The following is a 20666-nucleotide window of genomic DNA, read 5'->3' as shown; positions in this document are numbered from 1 at the left end:
TTTATCCGCCCACCTTTGCTTGTTTTGTCTTGACTTAACAGAAAGGAGCCCGTGTTTTCAGCAGCACTCATTTGAAACTCTCTTGACAGCCCACCGCTGTGGGCAGGTTAGCATATACAGAGAAGAAACAAAGACAAATGTGACTCAAGCAATGATCCGGAAAAAAGGATGTATCAGGCAGAGAGGAAAATAAGAAATGCAAGATTATTCTTCAGCTGTGTATATGCAGTCATATATACAGATAAAGCTTTCCGAGCCAACGGTGAGCAAAGGTTTCTCATCAGTTAAAGGTGTGCACTTGGTCTCAAAAAGAGAAAAAAGAATACATTGATATTCATTTCACAGTTATTTCAGTCAGTCAGTCTGTCTGTAATTGCTATTAGTGCAAAGCCGGTCTTCCTTGGCACAGTCACAAGTACTAAATTGGCTTAAAAAGTAGCCTGGAATTTCTGTTGAGCAATAAATCAACTCTGTGTGTCCATACTACATACTTATAAATGACACGCATGCATGTCTTCTATTTTTACCTTCATGCATTCATCATATTGTATTTAGTGGTGATGCCTCATGTTTGTAGAGATGCTGTATTGAGGTGCTGCTTCTGTACCACAACTTAGTGCTCAATCAATATTATGATGTTTGGATCTGAAGAAGTTCTCTTCTGCTGTGGATGATTTTTGGATGCCATGTTACATCAATATCAGTGTGTCTGTGCATAGTAGGGATGGGGAAAACATTGATACAGCACAGTATTGAGATACAGTATTTTGCGTGGCAATATTTTATTCATACAGACGTCAAATATCGATAACCTCTTACAATTTGACAGTCTGCCAGTGGGCCCGGCCGCTATTCTGTCTCATATGAAACTAAATGACATGTTAGCTTGTTGGGAAGAACGCTAAATAACACTCCGACGTGACCTTAAATTTGGGTGAGGAAAAACTAACATGGCCATTTTCAAAGGCGGCCCTGAACCTCTGACCTCAAGATATGTTAATGAAAACTCTGAGATGAACAGAGTGAAAAGTGTATGTTATTTAGATAAAACAGATGTTGACAAACTGCGTAATTTGCAGTTGAAAAAAGGTAATAAATTGCAATATATCGCATTATATCTTATTACAATCTTATTTAAAATCGCAATAAGATCATATCGTGACTTAGGTATCGTAAGTAAGTAAGCATCCAGTGCATAGTGACTGTCAGTGTGACACAGGAACCGTATTATACCATATCATGCCATCATTCAAATTGCATTTAAATATGGATCAAAATAACAGTTTTCTTTGGTATAATCATACAGCATGTCACAGCAATGTGTTGTGTAATTTAGCCGGAGCTGAAGAGGGAAATATCTCGATAAACAAGAACATGAAAACATAGTTACAGAGAGGGCATTGCTTCCTAATGAACTCTGTTATTTCTTGTGGGTCCAACCTCACTGTGTTCTCTGACTGATTTAAATCAATTTAAATACAGCCCTTACCCCCCACACAGTGATAACTCAATGAAGGAATCATGCTAATACCGACTAAAGAATATTGATTAGTCACTTAGAAGTCTTCACGCTGGTATTAAAATGATCCTCCTCATGATTTACCACATTATGGATCTGAGATAAATCAGAGCAGAGGAGCTTGCAGGTCCTGCATTTTACTTTATAGAGTGTGAGACTGACTGACTTGAAGTCAGGCTACAGACTCTGGATCAGTTCCAGTCTGTGTGTTTATTTGTTTATCACGCATAATATTTCAGACACCACTAATCAGATTCTCATTGATGGAGGGAAACAAGTCTCATTGCTGCACTTCTAAAACGGCGTCGTTTGGCTGAAGAGGGGTTTGCATTTACAGTGTTTATTTGGTTAGTTACTGATTGGCCCAAATGGGGAATTACATCACTCAATGGGCCCAACATATGTTAGTGTTGTCTTGTTTATACAGTGCTGGCCATTCAGTCAGCGATTAGGCATTCAAGTAGGTCCGGCACTTGTGCTGTAGGACTGAATGCTAAATAATGAAAGCCCTTTGGGGCCATGTATGCAGCCCCAAGGAACATTATTCATTAGAGTGGGATACTGAAGCAGCATTAGATGCTTTTCCTCGGGATAATACAAGCTGCAATAAGTAGCTCATTGTCAAGCCAAAACACAAATACTATAATGCATTCATTTATTTAGCATTTATGGAAATACATGATTTATATTCAAGCAGGAAGGTCAAACTTCTCACAGTAGCTGCTCATTCGTTTCATCATCACACCGATTTTATTTTTAGCTGCAGGTGATGAGTGTTTTTTTTGTCACTTTATCTGTGAATTGTCCCCTGGCGATGATTTTCAACTTCTCTTCTCACATTTCGCAAATTCCCCTTCTAACCTGCTCCATAAACACTTTGGTTAAAATGAGCTGATTCAGGGCTTCTTCAGATGGATTGACTGCCTGGTGATAATCTGATGTATTTCTGCATATATGAATGCTGTAATTGAGGATGCACCTCGCTGCTCATAAATTACAACTGATGGAAGTGTGGCATCGGGGACGGCTCTGCGCATAATGAGGCGCAGTGGCATAGGTATCATTTAATTAAAAAGTGTTGTGACAAAGGACGCATGTATCCGAACAGTCAAACTTAACTCGGGCGGAGAAGTTGAAGATGGATGGTGAGTAAAGTCAGCAGATGTTTGTGAGGAAAAATGCACGAAAAACTGCCGCGTAGAGAGAAAAAACATTATCTGTACATGTCACTGTAGTAAATCAGCAGATGAATCGCACATCGATGAACATTAAAAGTGTAGCGCTGTGCTGTTCAAGTTGTAGCATTGAACGTTGTTAACTCTTTAGAACTGAGGTAATTGATGTGTTTCTTATACAAGCTTAATAAAGTGCTTGGGACAGTGCAGTAGATAGAGACACAGATGAATATGATCAATACATGCTCAGAAAAGACGTGTCTCTTTTTGTGGCACATTGAAGTAGAATGCATGGCTTCCAGAAGCATCTCTGGGTGAGTAAAATCCAGCTGTTCTGGTGTAAAAGCATGGAAACGTCCACTCAGCCGTTGCATTTGTTTAAGTGGGGTTGTAAGTCCCGCGTTCTGCGAGGTAAAATTACTGCTTTTGTGAATGGAGTCTGGTGGCTTTGAAGAGAGCGATATAACGGCTTTAGTACCACGTCAGAAAGGAATGTCTGACAGCGAGGTAAGTTTTATGTAGACGCCGGGAGCAGAAGAAGAACGCACATTAGCCACCTAAAATATTTTCAAAGCTTTACCTTGTCCTCAGACAGCCCTTTCCGACGGGGAACTGAAGCCGTTATATCGTGGTCTTCAAAGCCACCAGACTCCATTCATAAAAACATTGATTTTACCTCGGAAAACACGGGAGTTGCTGATCTATCGCTGCATCGATCGCTAAAACATACATACTTTGACCAAAATTGTAACATTCAGACTTGAATACACAAGGAACACCACTATGAAGCTTCAGAATGATATAAAACCCCCCAAATAATAGAGCCGCCCTTTAAAGCAGCACTAGTAAACATCGAACATTAACAGCCCCAAAGTGTGGCATCAGGTTGGAAGCACCAAGAAATCCATTTAAGACTTTACTGACTCAGTGATGCTTTTACCAAAATGTAATTAAAGGGAGGCAAGAGATTGAACAGCGGTGAGAGACGTTTTCTATCTCTTGATGGAGCGCTGCTGTTTAAGAGACAGTTTACTGCTTTGCTGTTTGCTTCTTCTTTGTCTCCGTCTGTCTGGTTTCGGGGCACAGCGGAGATTGGCTTTTGTTATGTTACTTGTTATTGTCGTGCAGCTCTGCTATCATTTGTCCAACTTAAGGGTTCAACTGAACAATCCTGAGAAAGAGAAGACGTGTTCTGTCACGCTACACCGGCTAAGTTTAATTCCTGTCTTTTCCTGTATTGTTGTAGAGAAGTCTGCACAGCCTCTCGCCAATTCACTTTTTCTTTTCTTGTTTCCGGACGTTAAAGGAATAGTAAATATAGCAGGGGCCCCCCCGGGGGAACCAAAGCACCCCCGGGGGGGGGGTGTAAGCAAGGCGACTAAGTGCGTCAGGAATGAAGGAGCTGTGGGTGACTGGATTCTCCTGAGGGGCTGACAGATGCTGATGCTGACAGATCGAGAGAGTGATTATTCAGAGCTTAGGAGATGAACTAGTGCTCGTGTTAGCCGGCTCCCCTGGCAGCGGAATCACTCCCAATCACACCTCCATAAATCAGGCACACACATCCTGGCACAGCGTGAAAACAGCAACACGCTGATGAAAGAGTGGTTATCATGAAAGAGGGCCATCAGTGACCACAAGAGCAGCACACCGAGCCACTAGGTGTTGACACTAAAGGTCTTCAAGCTCAGCTATGAATTGCTGCTCATATCTTATATTTGTGGAGGGCTTTTCATGTCTATTTTAGGGTGTAACCCATATAAGATTTTTTTTGGTCTTGTCATCTTTGACTGAATTGAGAGCGTCTCTTTAAGCACAGTGCGGAGCTGGAATGTTGAAATTGAAATTAAATTCTACTGACATCTACTGTCTAATGTGTCCTAATTAGAATGTTTGCATATATGTAGATGTTTTCATGGCCGTGAGTGATCTTGGGTATATATCCTCTTCTCTCTACTGACAGAATCAACACGTCTCTCCTGTTCAAAGCACTTGGAGTGTCTTTGAGGTTGTAAACAAATAGCCAGGCAGTTCACATCATCTTAAGCCGGAGTTCAAACTATCAATTCAAACCATGTTAGCTCAGTTTAAGGCATCAAGCTGCAGCTTAAGTATGCATTCAAAAATACTAAATGAATCAATGAAGTCGATGGCACGTACTGGAGTAGGAATCTGAACGATTGTACTGTTTAAAGTGCACTCTTATTGGTGAAGGTCCACTTTTGGCAATGCATGAACATGAAACAAGTTGAATGGGCTACGGTAATAAGAAAAAATGTTTCATAGCCAAGCTGAGCTGCTCCAGAGCACATACTGTATGTTCCTATTTTCAGCTGTTTTTGTTTGGCCTCATGTTGTATGCAGCTGATTTTTGCCAATTTGAATGGTTCGGTACAAGTCACATGTAGTTTTGTACCACATATCCACATCCATATCTTTGCTGTTTGTGCCAAACACGTGTGTCTTCAGCTGCAGTGTGAATGAAGACAAAAGGCTGATGATATCTGTTGTGACATAATTGATCAGTTTGCACCACACACAACGACATACGCATCAGCTGGACCACCCTTAATGTGTTTTGCACTGCGTCAGACAAAGATGGCCATGTTCTCATTACTGTGCCTCTTTCTGTTTATTTGCATGTCTTACCTCGTTTCTCGAATCAAGCCAATGGACAAATCATTAATCTTCTTTCCGGTGTACAAAACTCTATGTAAATGAAAGCAATAATGGATTTGATTTCTTATCCTTTGAGCTGTGTAAGACAAAAAGATCACATGAGCATAATGATGTTAGTTACACTGTAAGCCCCCATTAACATTGCAAAGCCAAGACGAATCAGCTCAATGATGTGCTTCGATGAACTATGAAACCATTCAGCAGTTTGAAACGTCGCTCCCTCGAGCAAATAGCAACAGCTTCAAAGCGGTGTTGTCGTGTCAATGATTGGCCAGGGAACAAAGTGTTAACAAAAGATTTCACTGGCACGAAAAGGCATAAAACAATTTCAGCGAGTTGTCATTCGAAAGCAATTTAGGAAGCAGTAGGATCTCATTATTACATCAATTTAATTCCAATTAGAAGAAATGAATCAAATTATCCCTTTCATAGCATGTGGCAAAATAACTGGCTGAGAAGAGAACATGACTGACGTAGATAACCACATCATATCAGCAAATTGATTTCATTTCTTTCTGTTTTTATGTCCACATTTTTTTTGTAAATGGGGACAAAAGGTCATAAACTAAATTATTATAATTGGCACAAATTAGTTTTTGGATTGGGTTTTACCAATCACAAATGAATCTAGCATTTTATGAAGTTGCCTTTTTATTAGCCTTTCTAATAGCTGTAATTTACACAGATATTAACACAATATGGATCAGTATATCATAGCATGTTCTGATGGTATAGATCAGTGGGGAAACCTCTGTGTCTGAGAAGGGAAGCCAATGTGGAAGTGCCTTAAACTTGCTATATCTTCCTATATTTGTCATCCATCCATCCATCCATTATCTGCACTCATCCAGCCAGCCTGTTCATTTCAACCCAGGAGTCTCGTGCTGTGAGGCGATGGTGTTAACCACTGCAGCATTTTGATTCTAATTAAAACCATAAACTGTGTATAAGAAGCGGATGTAGTCACCGTGACGTCACCGATTGGTTTGTGGACTGCTGTTTTGAGCCTCGAGTTTGGCATTTTGGTCATCGCCATCTTGTTTTTTTGCAACCAGAGGTGACACGAGAGGGTGGAGCTAAGTACAACCGAACGCTGAATAAGACATTTTTAGGTGACCAAAATGTTACAGTTAACCGTCGTGAACTGAAAACACACTAAAAGGGTTAAAATTGTTAACAGGAACAACTCCCAGACCGGACAACACTTTGGTAGCGACCTGTCAATCACAAGGTAGCCACGCCCTAAAGCATCCCCTACTTTATGGTCTATTTGACTCTAAATGGGACCATAATTTACTAACTGAACATCATGCTGTTTTGAAGAAGACTTGAAACTACCGATTGAGACCCTAAACTCATGTTTACAATGTTTACTGAGGTAATAAATCAAGTGAGAAGTAGGCTCATTTTCTCATAGACTTCTATACAATCAGACTTCTTTTTGCAACCAGAGGAGTTGCCCCCTGCTGGCTGTTAGAAAGAATGCAAGTTCAAAGCACTTCAGCATTGGCTTCACTTTTCAGACACAGAGGTAGCCCACTGGATTAATCGCTTTTCTCCCCATTATGAATAAACAAAACAGTCAGCTTTCTTTTCTTCTCAGATGAGTGAACGTTATATTCCAAATCTAGATATTTTTTTTGATTATCATATCCTCACCATCTGTAGACTCGATGGTGGCTGTGAAAAGTTTGTAGTCCCCTTCTTCAAAGAAATAGAGACGTGTGGTCAGCCTTGAATCCATACAAGTCTTACATTTTAAGCTACAATTTGCCGCTGACGGGAAGTTTTCACAGCAGGGAGAAAAAAAAGTATCAGCAATTTTGTTCCCTCTCTGACAACAGAGCACTTCTACTTCCCGCTATTTGTCAGGGGTGTAAAATCACTGTGCTTTTGTCACACACGCTTTGATGTTACCAAGTACTGACTGCCAAGTGTGGTTCTGTTTCACGCTGCAGAAATCAACCACATCATCACTCAGATAGGACGGTGAATACCTGAAAATGAAGTTGCCACTCTCTCTCATAACTTAACTGTGTGTGAAATATACCAGGCTGAGCGTTTTCAGGAGGAGTGAAAACAGGATTTTGCACCTTTGTGAGTGTGGCTTAACTGGGCTGTTTAGTTAGTTTGAGTTCTCTAAGCTTCAAATCTCAGTATGACTGATCATAATGTTCAAATATGTCTCGTCCATAAAATGTATGTTTCAGAGTTTGTCATATCAAATGCAACCAGAACAGAGAGTAAAGTTATATTTCAGAATACTTTATTAATTCATGAGGAACGTGTATTTTTGAAGCTGCTGTTTTGACAGATGGATCAATCTTTGCATAGAGACCTATCATATATCGACTGAATCAACTGTCAGAGCTTGTGAGATATGAAATGTAATTGAACACGTTTGCCTGTTGCCCTTTTCAAACAGTGATGTTGTTAGCAGTTCTGCCAACATACAACAAATAGTGTTTCTCTATGGCTTGTTAGCCTCTGTACACTGAGAATTACTCAATAAAGGCAGTTAGATGTTATTATAAGTTTTTTTCTCTTTTGCAGACAAATCCCTTTACTGCTGACATTAATTTTAAAACAGGTCCTGATTGTATTCTTAAATTAAAGCCATGGTAATTGCACATTAAGATAACTCAAATCCTCAGTGTGCTGTTAGCAAAGAGTCAGACCACAGCAAAATGCCATACATGTCTTGACTAGAGATTGCTCGATACCTATTTTTAATGTTCTGATACCGCAACCTTGAGTATCTGCTGAAACAGACACCAATCCGAGTCTTTTTCCCTCTCTTAAACGACTAAGTTTATTAAATTGAATAATTTTAGTTACTTTTCAGATTCAGATTATGAATTCAGAATATAATTAACTAATAAATGATGATGTATTATTACAGTTTAGAGACCTGCATTTACGTTGGCAGTCGGTTCTGTGACGAACACTATCGCACATTTACACGCATTACATTTTCATGTTAGAAGAGTGTATGTGACGGACTGAGCCCCAAGACACAGATGCCTACTTAGAAGAGTGTATGCGACGAAAATGGATCGGATCAGATTATACATTTATACATTTATATATACAACCTTATTTTGATTCTTATTTTGTTGCAGAGATTTGATAATTAGCAGGAATGTAAGTGAAAGCAGTGCTTTGTTGATTCAATTTGGGGTAAAAGGAGATACACTGTGAATAAGGAGCATTCTTATTTTGATGCAAAGACTTGTGCATTAGCAGGAGTGTAGCACAACATGGAAGTGAAAGCAGTGCTCTGTTTATTTAAATGTGGAAGTGCAAGAAAAAATATTTTGTCCCTAAAATCAATGTATGATCATGATAAACAATCGTAATCTCCATTTCAATCAAAATAACCGTGATTATCATTTTGGCCTTAAACATGCAGCCTTGATGCGCAGTGCCTCATCTTTGTAGTAAAAATATTAAAAATACAATATTGCTTTTAAGCCAGATTTAAAGAGTTCACAAAATTGTGCAGCTCAGCAAAGCAATAGCATATCTGACATAATATCTGACGAACAGCAACTGTGGTTGCACAGCCGGTCATGTCTTATGAAGCCTAAGATACTGATCAGTTTGGGATCAAGAATTTAAGTGAATCTAGTCCTTTGTGACAGAGAAACTAACCTTGTATTTTTCTATATTGATGTCTGCCAGTGGTTTGATTACTTTTTTTACTTTTGTTCCTTTCTTCCTCAGTTCATGAATAAAGCAATCACAGAGGTTAAGTGAATGGCCTTGAATTGTGCTTGATTGCAAACTGCCAGATAGATGCAATTTAAATCATCATTTTTTCCCCTAAAGCTCCAGGTTTTAATGAAAATGCCCTCTCCATGTGTCTCTTCTTGGTTGCAGGCCAGTGGGGTCAGTGTATCGGGGAGGAGTGTGGCTCTGGCGGAGTTCAAACAAGGACAATATGGTGCGTCCACATGGAGGGCTGGACTACCCACCATTCCCACTGCCAGCACATGGACAAGCCAGACAGCCAGCGGCACTGCTTTAAGGTCTGCGACTGGCACCAGAACCTCTTTGAGTGGGAGGTGTCAGACTGGGGGGGCTGCGTTCTGGTCCCTTTCTTTTCCAATGAGCTCAAGCTGAGGACGGCTGAGTGCGTTACAGCACAGCACGGCATCCAGAGGCGCAAAGTCCACTGTGTGCGCACATCAAACCGCACCACGGTCACCCTGAGGATATGTGAGTTCTTTTCCCAGAAACCACCTGTGGAGCAGGCATGCCTCATCCCGTGCCCGCAGGACTGTGTGGTTTCAGACTTCACCTCCTGGTCCAGCTGCAGTAAAACATGCGGCGCTGTCCTGCAGCATCGGACTCGACATGTGCTGGCCACGCCGATGTACGGAGGTGCGATTTGCCCCAACTTAACCGAGACCAGGACTTGTTCTAGCCTTGTTGACTGCCCTGCTGGGGAGGGCGAGTACCAGTACAGCCTTAAAGTAGGGGCCTGGAGCGAGTGCCGGCTGCCCCATCACAAGGATGCCCTGTTAAGTGGCAGGACCACAGTGGACTTCAGCACCAGCTCCGATGAGAACAACACAGTCACGTTGCACACACAGGCTTCTCACCACCACCACCACCACCACTCCCATCACCACCACCAACACCATCCTCACGCGCACAAGTACCCCATGTCATGGGAACTGGAGGTGGGATACCAGACGCGACAAGTCCGCTGCACACGGAGCGACGGCAAGAACGCTATGCTGAGGTAAGCCAATCTGAACCTGGAAAATAGGGCATGCTTTCTTAAGGTCCAAGATAAATCCAAGATTATAATGAAAAACTGATGTAGAATATGAGGTGAGTTGTAAAATGTGCTCTGTAGCTGAATGTGGGTGTGTATCAGCTGAAATAGTCCTAATGGAGTCAATTGTTTTCATGCTTCTTCCACACTCGTGATGGTTCGTAACATGAGAGGGACATGATCAATGGCCGTCCCCCCATCATGATCCCAGTGGGTCATTTTCCTCATGCGGAGGTGTATTCAGTGGTTTCCACTGATGGTGGTTATTTATTCAATTATAACTGGATTATGTGTGAGAGCTGGTGTTTCAGCAATTTTATTAGCATGGTTGCGAGGCACTGTTGTGGTAAATGTCAAGTGCTGCTCCGCTCTTGTCCCTGCTGTTTGAGCAAACCCAGGTATCTGGATTTAATATGAATGGATTTTACTGCACATGCTTGCAAACAAAGCAAGCAAACACACATTCATACCTACAGTACACATGCAGAAATAAACAACATTCTTGTGCTTTCTTTTCAAGGAGAGAGAAAATCATTGCATGTAAACGATATTGACTAAATACTACTGTATACCATCTACTTGGTGTATAGAGTGACACTTTTAGCCGAGTGTTGAAATCAATTGTTGACTGCCATTCATGGAATCATCAATAATATCCTGTGGGAATAATGCATTTTTATTGTTTGCCATACATTCGATGGGCAATACGTCATCCAGAGTAGGCTCACATGATCACGCCTCCTTTTGGGGGAAAACAATCCTGTATCCCTCGTAGACGGGAACACCATAAACAGAAGAAGTTGAAACGTGTCTCCAAACTTCTACTTTAAACAAACCGGTAATAGTAATAACGTTATACCGAAGAGTTGCTGTGTAGTTGGTTGCACCAACAATAAATTAAAAAATGCTGATCTCCGATTTGTTCCCCTGCCATGTCCTAAAAAAGATCTAATAGAGGAGCTTTATGGCTCCAAGCTATAGACCAGACCAGGGCTCCCTTTTGGGGGAAAGAAACTCATTGACCCATGAGAGAAAGTAGAAAAGCTGTTGTGTAGCGGGTTAACCGAGGCATTCACCCTGATATTTGAGGCACATATAATATGTGAATATTCACTGTCAGTGTGGTAAATGCCTAAATGATACTGGTGACAGTTACTAGCAGGGCTAGCTAACTTCAGCTTGAGTGTGAGGCTGCTGCAGTAATACAGTCATACATTAACGTTATAGCAGCATCAGACTGTCGTCTCCAACTAAATCTCAGCTCATAGATCAAACAGTTGGTTATTAACAGGCTGGTTATTTACAGACAACACTTAGCCTAACGTGATTCAATCAAATATGTATAGAAGTCTGGATAAGCAATATCCGGCCTCTGTGTTGGACGGGGGAAGACTGAAGGGATGTGACAGCAATCAACCTTAATTTATTAAGGTATTGTGAACGATCAGGTTCAGGCATGGTCGCAAAACAATTATTAGACATGTGTATAAAACAAAAATGTCTATAACAAGAGATGGATGCATACGAACTTGTCAAAATTACAATCCAAACATACGTCAAATTGCATTGAAGTCTATGGGATCTGCAGTTTTCTATCCCCCAAAAGGGGGCAAAGCCTTGACTTTTTGCAAAGTACCCGTATGTGCCGGTCTGATGTATTGCTTTCACATTTGTAGTCATGGGCAATGCAGTGCAGTTGTGCACAGCTAAATAAAAGCTAAGCAGCGGCAGCTTCAGGGATTTCAACTGTCTTGTACAGTGCTGAATTAAATATCATGGCAGGTTTGATATGATGACTTTTGTTTGTCCCATGCTGTTTGGATGAAGGGGCTTAAAATTAGGCATCTTGTTATGGGCTTGATATTTGCATGTTATTATCCCAGACAAGGCAGGTTGACTGGCTTTATGACTCGAGTGTGAAGGGACCATTTATAGTACAGTGCCTGATTAGCATGGTATTTGCTAGGAAATGGGATTGGGGCTTTTGAATATGGATTTCCCACCTGACTTCTGCCTCATTCTGCTTTTCTAATTACAGCCTAATTACAAAGTAAAATTTCTTAAATGAGCATTGTACTCACATCTTAATAACCTGCCTAATTAAATTGTCCAAATTAAACAATGGAATTGTAATTACATGACTAATGCACTTGTTTCATATTTTTAAGTGAGCATATCTGCTCTTTGTACTGTTTCTGTAAAGGCTGACTGTATGTGTGAGACTTGCGTTGTGAAGATAATAGCTTTGCATATTGTCATGTGGAAGCTGCAAAGGTCATTCGTTCATCAGGAAATCAAGACATCCACAGGCAGATGGTGTTACTTACAGTTGATGTCATTTTCACTCCATGTAATCTTCCACCGATCTATTTAAATCCCAACCACAGCTAACATCTGTCATGCTTCGGTCTCTCCTACTCTCTAAATAGTAACTCTATTCTCAAGCTGTGAAGGTGTTACAAAGATGTTATGTCATGAAAAAAGGTTCTTGGTAACACTTTATAGTAATTATCATTAATAAATGGTACATTGATAGATAATTAAACTTGGCAAATAGTTATTTTACTGTTAACAAACAACAAAATGATAATTAATGTTTACTAATTATTTTTTAATGTTATAATTTGTTATTTTAACAGTTTATTGTTGCACACATAACATATTATATACTACATATATAAGTATCTATTAATGATTAAACTATTATTTGTAAACATTAAAAACTATTTTAAGATAACACAGATATTTGTAACACTTTGTTAATGGTTAATAATTGGTTTGTAAACCACCTTATTTGCATTAGGTCATTATAGCTGCAACTGATGATTATAATATCCTGTTAAATGGTTAATAAATACTTTGTAAAGCATCTATAAACATCATTTAGATAGATAGTTAATACTTTGTCAATGGTTAATAATTGGTTTCTGGTCCATCTATGTAATGTGTATAGATTTTTTACAAAAAATGTCTTAAAGGTTTATAAATCACTTAGTAATCATTAACAAATACTATAATATAGTGTATAAAATATGATAATGTGGGCAACATTAAACTGTTAATAGTTTACTAATGTAATCAGAATGTAATTATCGTCTCTTATGAGCTATGATACAATATAGAATTTATAAAATAATTATTTCATATTACACAAACTGCTGATAAAATAACATACATTTTATCATTACTAATAATAAGTAAACATTATTAATTAGCATTTCATTGTTTAACAGTAAAATAAATATCAATTTATCATTTATAAATGATAGTTATTATAAAGTGTTACCAGTTTCCTTTGATGTTTCTCGTTCATTGTAGTATTTTCTTCTTGAACATCTTTTCTTCTTCTCAATCTGCAGTCTGTGTACCAAGGACAACTCCCCCCTGACCTTTCAGGCGTGCGTGATGCCCAAAGACTGTCAGACATCTGATTGGTCATCGTGGAGTTCTTGCTCTAAGACCTGCCGGTCCGCCGACCTGTCTCCCGGTTACCGGCTCCGGTCACGGATCATGACGCAGATCTCAGTCGGAGGGGGAAAACGATGTCCTGCCCTTCAGGAAAAAGAAGCTTGCAACATCATTGGAGATTTACTTCAAAACTGCCCCAGGTAGTTCTAAACAATAGCGTGTTATCGTCTCATTTTGAGCTCACAATCCTCAGAAACAAAAGCTTTGTTCACATGTAATCTCCTGATGTTATGCATAACATGTCTAAAACCAATTAATGATTTTTAATTTTGCTTCTCTGTGCTTCTTTTTTTCACCTGAATGATTATGAGAGAAAGCCCAGAGGCTGCAAATAGTCATGATTTCACTATTGAATTACGCAAATTTTTTAGCGTATTACCTCAATTACTTTGTGACTCCCCACAATAACATAATGTACTGTAAGGAGTTCCTGACCAAATGGACTTAGATGACAAACAATGTTTGACAAAACAAGAAGAGTTTTAGGAGAGTTCAGATAGGCTTTGGTTAATATTGCATTCAGTAAACAAAGTAGTCAATAGAGAATTACTTTCCCTGCTGGTAGATTTTGTTTTATTTGCTAAATCTACATGGAGTGCCTGAGAGCAGAGGATTTACATGATTAGGGAAAACTCATTACGGAAATTAAGCATTTGATAGATTACTACAGGCTGTTGTTCTGGTAAACTCCTCCAATATTATTACTTTCTGCACCACTGCATTTTTCATAGTTGAAACCAAACATTTGTTTAGAAGTTTTGAAATCAAAATAAACCTCCTCTTGACATATGCGGGAGGCTCTTGCCAGTGACTGCTCTCGCTAATTTGTCTTTCGCTTTGTGTGACTTTCCTGGAAAAAAAAACTGCTGTGTGTATGCTGACAGTTTATCTTTTTTGAAATGCTTTCATTCATCTACTGTTTCTGAATAGATTTCAGCTGTGTCTCTGGAATTACACAAACATGATACTCCTGTAAGACATATCAAACAGTGACTCCATTTAACTGCCGTTTGCTTCTTCGCATTTCAAATGTGTTTGCGTGTCTGTGTTTGCTCTCTCAGGTACGTGTGGAGGACCACCGACTGGGAAGAATGTCGCATCCTCCCCTTACTGAGCCAGCAGGACCGGCGGCTGGTGAACATCAGTGAACTGTGTGGAAGGGGGATCCAGACCAGGAAGACCTACTGTGTTCAAGTCCCTGATAACTCAGCGCCACATCACAGGAAGGAGGGTAAGAAAAAAAAGCTCCTTCATCCCAGTTGACCCAGAGCTCGCTGGAAGCACATGGTGACTCGAGAGATACGCCATAAATAAATTCCAAGTAAACTCAGTGGTGTGTTTGAGCATACATTATTAAAGTGAAAGTTAGCAGCAGAGCATTATGTTGGTTATGCAGGCCAAACAAAAATCATAAGCACGCTGTGTGGCTGTAGCTGAAGCATGTTCAAAGTGCAGCAACAAGAAGAATCATCATTTTATTCAGACTGTTTTCTTCAGCTACAATAAACTGTTAACTGTTGCTAAGGCTTTAAACAACAGCGACCCTACTCTGCAGGTGAAATAGCTCATTTTACATCTAAGGGGCTAATGTTTAGTTTTTTTCGTAAGTGACTTTGTGATGCGGCACCAGTACTAGTTTTTACCTCAGTTGCATATAAAACCTACACTAATTTAATGTTGCCAATCAGCATGAAAATAGACTGATAGCAGCTTTAATGAAGATTCCCGCACTTACCAGCCCAGTCGCACGAAAAGGCGTATGAATGACACGATACTGCGCAAAGCAAAAACGTGTAATAAGAACATCGTTCTTGTCTTTGGCGTGTCATTTTAACGCCATGTAGTCTGTACTGGCTGCAATGTGAACATTTGCGTTAATATGCTACGCTCAGAGCTAGTGACGTAGAGTTAAAAGTGATAAAGAGCGCTTATGGCGGGCGGGAGGGTAGGTGGACGGGTCCAACAAACACAGGACTTTCAACCAGTAGACCGGTGTTCAAGACCGTGTCTTGTTTTGTGAGTTTTGTTAGTGATGCTTATGACATGTTTTCTGTACTTGTATTGTTGTATCTGTACACATGTACTTAGTTTAAGGCCAACCATGATGTTTTTCCTAAACCTAATTAAGTGGTTTTGTTCCCTAAACCTAACTGCAGACTTTACCGTAGCTTTGTTTTGTGGCTTACAAATGACAGGCGAAGAAGCCTAAAATACGTCCTCATGACACGCTGAATACTTGTAATATTGTGTCTGTTATACACCTTCCTATGAGTCCGGGTTGCACTTACAGCAAAACAGTAAAGCTGCACTGGATTAAAGGTTGATCACTTTGTATGTATTTCATTATACAGGTGTGCCACACCTCATTTTGGGAAATACTCAGAAATACTTTCTTATTGGGAGTTAGATGAGAAGATATATGCTATGCTCATGTCTGTACAGTAAATATGAAGATACAGCCAGCAGCAGGTTAGGCAAGTTAGCTTAGCACAAAGTCGGAAGGTAAAAAAATCTGCCTATAGCACCTCTAAATCTAAATATTTAACACATTATATCTCCTCTGTTTAATCCGTATGAAACCGAAAAGAAAAATTGACACATTGTGGTTGTACTGGGGGTTAGGGGGGTGTTGGATTATTTCCTGGATTTCCTGGAGTCTTGACATCACCGGGAGGTTGCCAGGAAACCAGCGGAGACACAAGGAAGTGACTGTGCCAGGCCAAGAAATCTATAACCATGCTAGCAACCTTGTGAGGCAGTAATGTTCACACCAGAAAATAACTGAAGACCAAATTACTCCCAATGAGCACAGCAGCATCGCCGCCATCGATGTGTGCCTGGGTGAATTTGAGGAACTGTGAATGGCTTTGTCTTGCTCAGGTTGAAAAGTGCTATATTACAGTTGATTTTTACTGATAACGTTTATTAGATCCTTATCATAAGAATAACAATCAATCATAAAAGTAGTGCTTGTGTATGGTTATACTTTACAGAGAAGGTAAATAACATTTTACATTTATTTTAGTGTATTCAGTTTTACCCCCTTTCCCCATTAATGTTAGTGCGGGAAATCTAACTGACTAAATCACTTTAATGTGGGGGTGGACTTGGAACACAGAGGGATGCATTATATTGTACAAGTATCTGTGTAATTGTGTCTGGCCTGGGTTGTAGCGGAAAATGTGCACTTTCATTTCATGAGGTTGAGGACTATGGCTGATACAGAGTTGCAGGGCAATGTGTTGGAATCGAACATAGCGCATCAGCTGTAGTATTAATGGGGGTGAATTGATTTGCTTTGAACATCGAGCGGAACTCGATCATCCCTCCCTCTTATGAATTATGTTATGTTATTATACATTGTGTTAGTATCATGCATATTTAACAAGCTGCAATAACATGTAGACAGATGGAATAAGATAATGAAGTCAGTCAATGCAGAATAATCAAGTTAGAAAAGAAGACTGTGGTTAGTTAGAGGGATCTCATGTTGTGGTTTTTGTTTTAAAGGTTGAGCTGACAGTCTAGGCTCGGTGTAGAGATGGTAATTGTCTGGCCAGACCGCTGCTTCTTCTTCTTTTTCTCCTCTCGAGAAACATGATGAAACCACAGCTCCTGAGGGATAATGAACTTTGACCTGAGAGTTGTAGAAAACTTGCTGGATCGTAACTGATCACACTGTATTTAATATATATTATTTAGGGCCATTTACTTTTTGAACAGGGTAGCACCGAGTATCAAAAACCGATGTACCAAAAATAAGTGTTGAATTTCTGTTCAGGTTTGTAATCTTCAACTAGTTATAAGCTCTTTTATTTAGGGCGTTTTCATATTATGTACAATTGATCCGTACCGTGCCCGAGTACGATTAGCCCTCCTCCTCCACACTCCCCCGCCACTCAGCAGTTGTTCCGTACCCGAGTACACTCGGGTACATCATCCACGTGTATTTATTTATGTTGAGATCAGCTGTTCTAGTGGCGGAGCATCGTAAAACACTTCATTCAAACTCGACAGAAACAAAATAAAACTCACCAAAACTGTCGTCGTTAGTCTTTCCAACCATCACCGACTCTGGTTTGGTCAAAGTAAACCTTTATTTCACAGAGTTTGATGTGAAAATATGCCGGCTCTACACATTGTTTCCCCCAGCTGTCTCTCGCTCTGCCCGCTGAGCGGCTCTTGTTCTAAAGGGGCAGACCATTAAGTCAGCTAAATAAAATAACGAACATTGCTCATCCCAATGCTTACTATTGTTTATATTTTAAGGACCTTCTCACCTGCCTTCCTGCTTTATCACCCACAGCCGTACAGTTCAGAGGATGAGATAGGCGCATGCTGTGAGTATATACAGATTTCGGAGGAGACCGGCGGCGTTGAAAAAAAGTCTGCCCTTTCACAACTACTCACTGAATGCTAACGTTACTCGCGTTAAATAGCAGTCCACTTCCTTGTTTCGGTACAGTCGGCTTTCACACCTGATGCAAACCGTACCCGAGTACACGTGAACCGTATCCCAGACCACCTTTTCAAGTGGACTCGAGTACGGATCGACGGACCGTGCCCGAGTACAGAACGGACTGTTCACACTAATCAAACGAACTGGACTTTGGGATCATGTGTTCTCCGGGCCTGTGTCCCTGATGTGAAAACAACTTTAGGCAACACTCTTGTACAGCTGTTAACAGCTGAAATGCAAGATTTATACGTGCATTTCAAGTGATAACCCCCATGTTGGACATTCATTTATAATATATCAGTCTTTCAAGGTAACATAATGAATAGATTATTATCAATTGTTGGTATTGTTTGTTGGCTGAATTAATTTAAATCTTGTATCTATGATATCCCTGCGGGCCTCCTCTGAACCAGATCAGCTCAGCTGGTCTTTAAACCTTTATAATGTTTGCTTTTTTTTTTTTTTTTGTATTTTTGCTGTAAATAAAACCCAAAGGGTTATCCAGGTTTATTTGTTTTTTTGTTTTTATGTGAAACCAAAGTAAATTCTTTTTGGTAAATGTGTGAATATAAATAGAATTGAACAAGCCAGAATCACCACGGCAAAAAAGTGTTACTGAGTGTTTTTCAACTCCGAATGGCTGTGCTAAAAAAAGTGATATAATGATTTGCATTTGAATTCCAATTAAACAAAATGAAACTTTTTACGCTTATAAACTCAAATCAATAATTAGAAGAAAAAACAGCATGCATACCAAGTATTTAATTTATCTTTTTTAATTAAGCACAGCGAGTAGTTTTTAATGACTTTCAACTATAAGGTCCTCACTTGCAAATCACACTCTTTCCCGCCTAATAAATATAATCATTGATTTAATAATAACATATTAATTTGATCGTATTTCCATATTTTCTTATAGTATACTCTATGAGTCCCTGGGTTGCTTCATATTGTAGCTGAGCTGTTCAGAAACCTGCTGGATCAGAGGTGCATTTGGACAGTGAATATGTTAGCTGAGAATAGAATATCAATTCTTTGAACCGATGGATGTGAGGGACAAAGATCAATACATCAACTGTAATGTTTACCTTGACGTGACCCGCACCGCCTTCGCTAATGCAAACAGATGTGGCTGAATGCCTTCGATATGGAGAGCTACTCGCTCTGGTAATGTGGAAAACAATTTGCTCTCATGTCTACCGCAGTAATGCAGTTGACAAACACAAGAAATTCACAATTTACGGAACAAAGCAGAAAGATCTGTTCCATGCTCTTCTTTATGAGTGTGGTTAAGCAAGCATCTCATTTTGACAAAGAGGATCAAACACCATGTAAATTACTTTTGGTGAGAAGACAAAATGCACGATGGACATTTAGTGAATTTCTCTTTGGGCTCTCATTTAAATGGAAATTTGCCACTCAATGATGTGCAGAGGTGCATCAAAATGGAATATTAGATTGAATAAATCCCCGTGTTGTGGAAAGGCAAAAAAAGCCCCCTCTCATTTTGTGTGAGAGACTAATGTCAGAGCCCATTACAGGTTGCCGAGCTTCCCGTGATCCACAAATGATACCAGCCATGAATTGGTTATACCGTGTCTTGCCTTGATATCTCCCTGTTCAGCTGCTGTTTACTCCCTTAGCTGGTCGCTGCCCTCTTTTTAATATTCTCCTGAGCCACATATGAGATGAGGAGAGTAATTCTCCTTCTGTTCTTTCTTTTTTCTTGCTTTAGTTTTTTTTATCTAAATCGACCTGCTTCTCACCACGGTGTACAACACTAAAAAAACTGTAGCCTTTTCTAATAAATACACTCCTGTCTTCACTATTAGAACTAATATACATCCACGCTTGTCAATCCTGGGACCGATGTTTCTTCATCTAGCACCTACTGCTGTTTGCATTCCAATTCCACACATATTACTTGACAGTAATCGCACACACAGACACACAAACACACACACACACACACACACACACACACACACACATCACCGCTGCCTGTGTGTCTGAGCTTGACTTAAGTCCGCTGTATCCTTGCCTGTGTTCCCTTTGTTTGTTCAGTGTCCAGGCCTGTGAATGCCAGGCTGTGCGCTGGTGAAGAGCCCCCCTTGGCCGTCCAGCAGTGCTCCATCCCCTGCCAGCACCGCTGCCTGCTGTCCCAATGGTCACCCTGGGGTGCCTGTCTACACGACAACTGCAAAGAACCACAGGGGAAGAAAGGTATGATGGAGGAAATTGGATATGAGATTGAACAAGCTTTGGCTTTTGAAAGATTTGCAGAGCCACATGTAAATGTTCACACAGCGGTGTGTCATTGTAGACGCTAGTCAATGACATAATGTATCAGACATGTTTTCAAAAGAAAGAATAATTATCCTACTGTAGATATTGATGATAATGTAAGATTTGCACATCACCTCCGGGTCTGAAAAGTGAAGCCAATGCAGAAGTGCCTTAAACTTGCATTCTTTCTAATAGCCAGCAGGGGGCGACTCCTCTGGTTGCAAAAAGAAGTCTGATTGTATAGAAGCCTATGAGAAAATGAGCCTACTTCTCTCTTGATTTATTACCTCAGTA

At 40.1% G+C, this 20666-nt stretch overlaps 1 protein-coding gene across 2 annotated transcripts in view; it reads left to right on the top strand.

The window, feature by feature from the left end:
• Window positions 1-20666, top strand: part of thsd7ba (thrombospondin, type I, domain containing 7Ba) — a 225420-nt gene that overhangs the window by 96829 nt on the left and 107925 nt on the right. For both annotated transcript variants that reach the window (XM_037789632.1, XM_037789633.1), the window contains 4 exons: window positions 9256-10123; window positions 13519-13767; window positions 14689-14858; window positions 20151-20309. In XM_037789632.1, the coding sequence (XP_037645560.1) occupies window positions 9256-10123; window positions 13519-13767; window positions 14689-14858; window positions 20151-20309 (1446 nt within the window). The remainder of the gene's footprint in view (window positions 1-9255; window positions 10124-13518; window positions 13768-14688; window positions 14859-20150; window positions 20310-20666) is intronic.

This window comes from Sebastes umbrosus, chromosome 13 (assembly GCF_015220745.1).
Source record: "Sebastes umbrosus isolate fSebUmb1 chromosome 13, fSebUmb1.pri, whole genome shotgun sequence".
Taxonomy (NCBI): Eukaryota; Metazoa; Chordata; class Actinopteri; order Perciformes; family Sebastidae; genus Sebastes; species Sebastes umbrosus.
The sequence above is the reverse complement of the archived record's forward strand: the minus strand, read 5'-3'. Positions and strand labels throughout refer to the sequence as shown.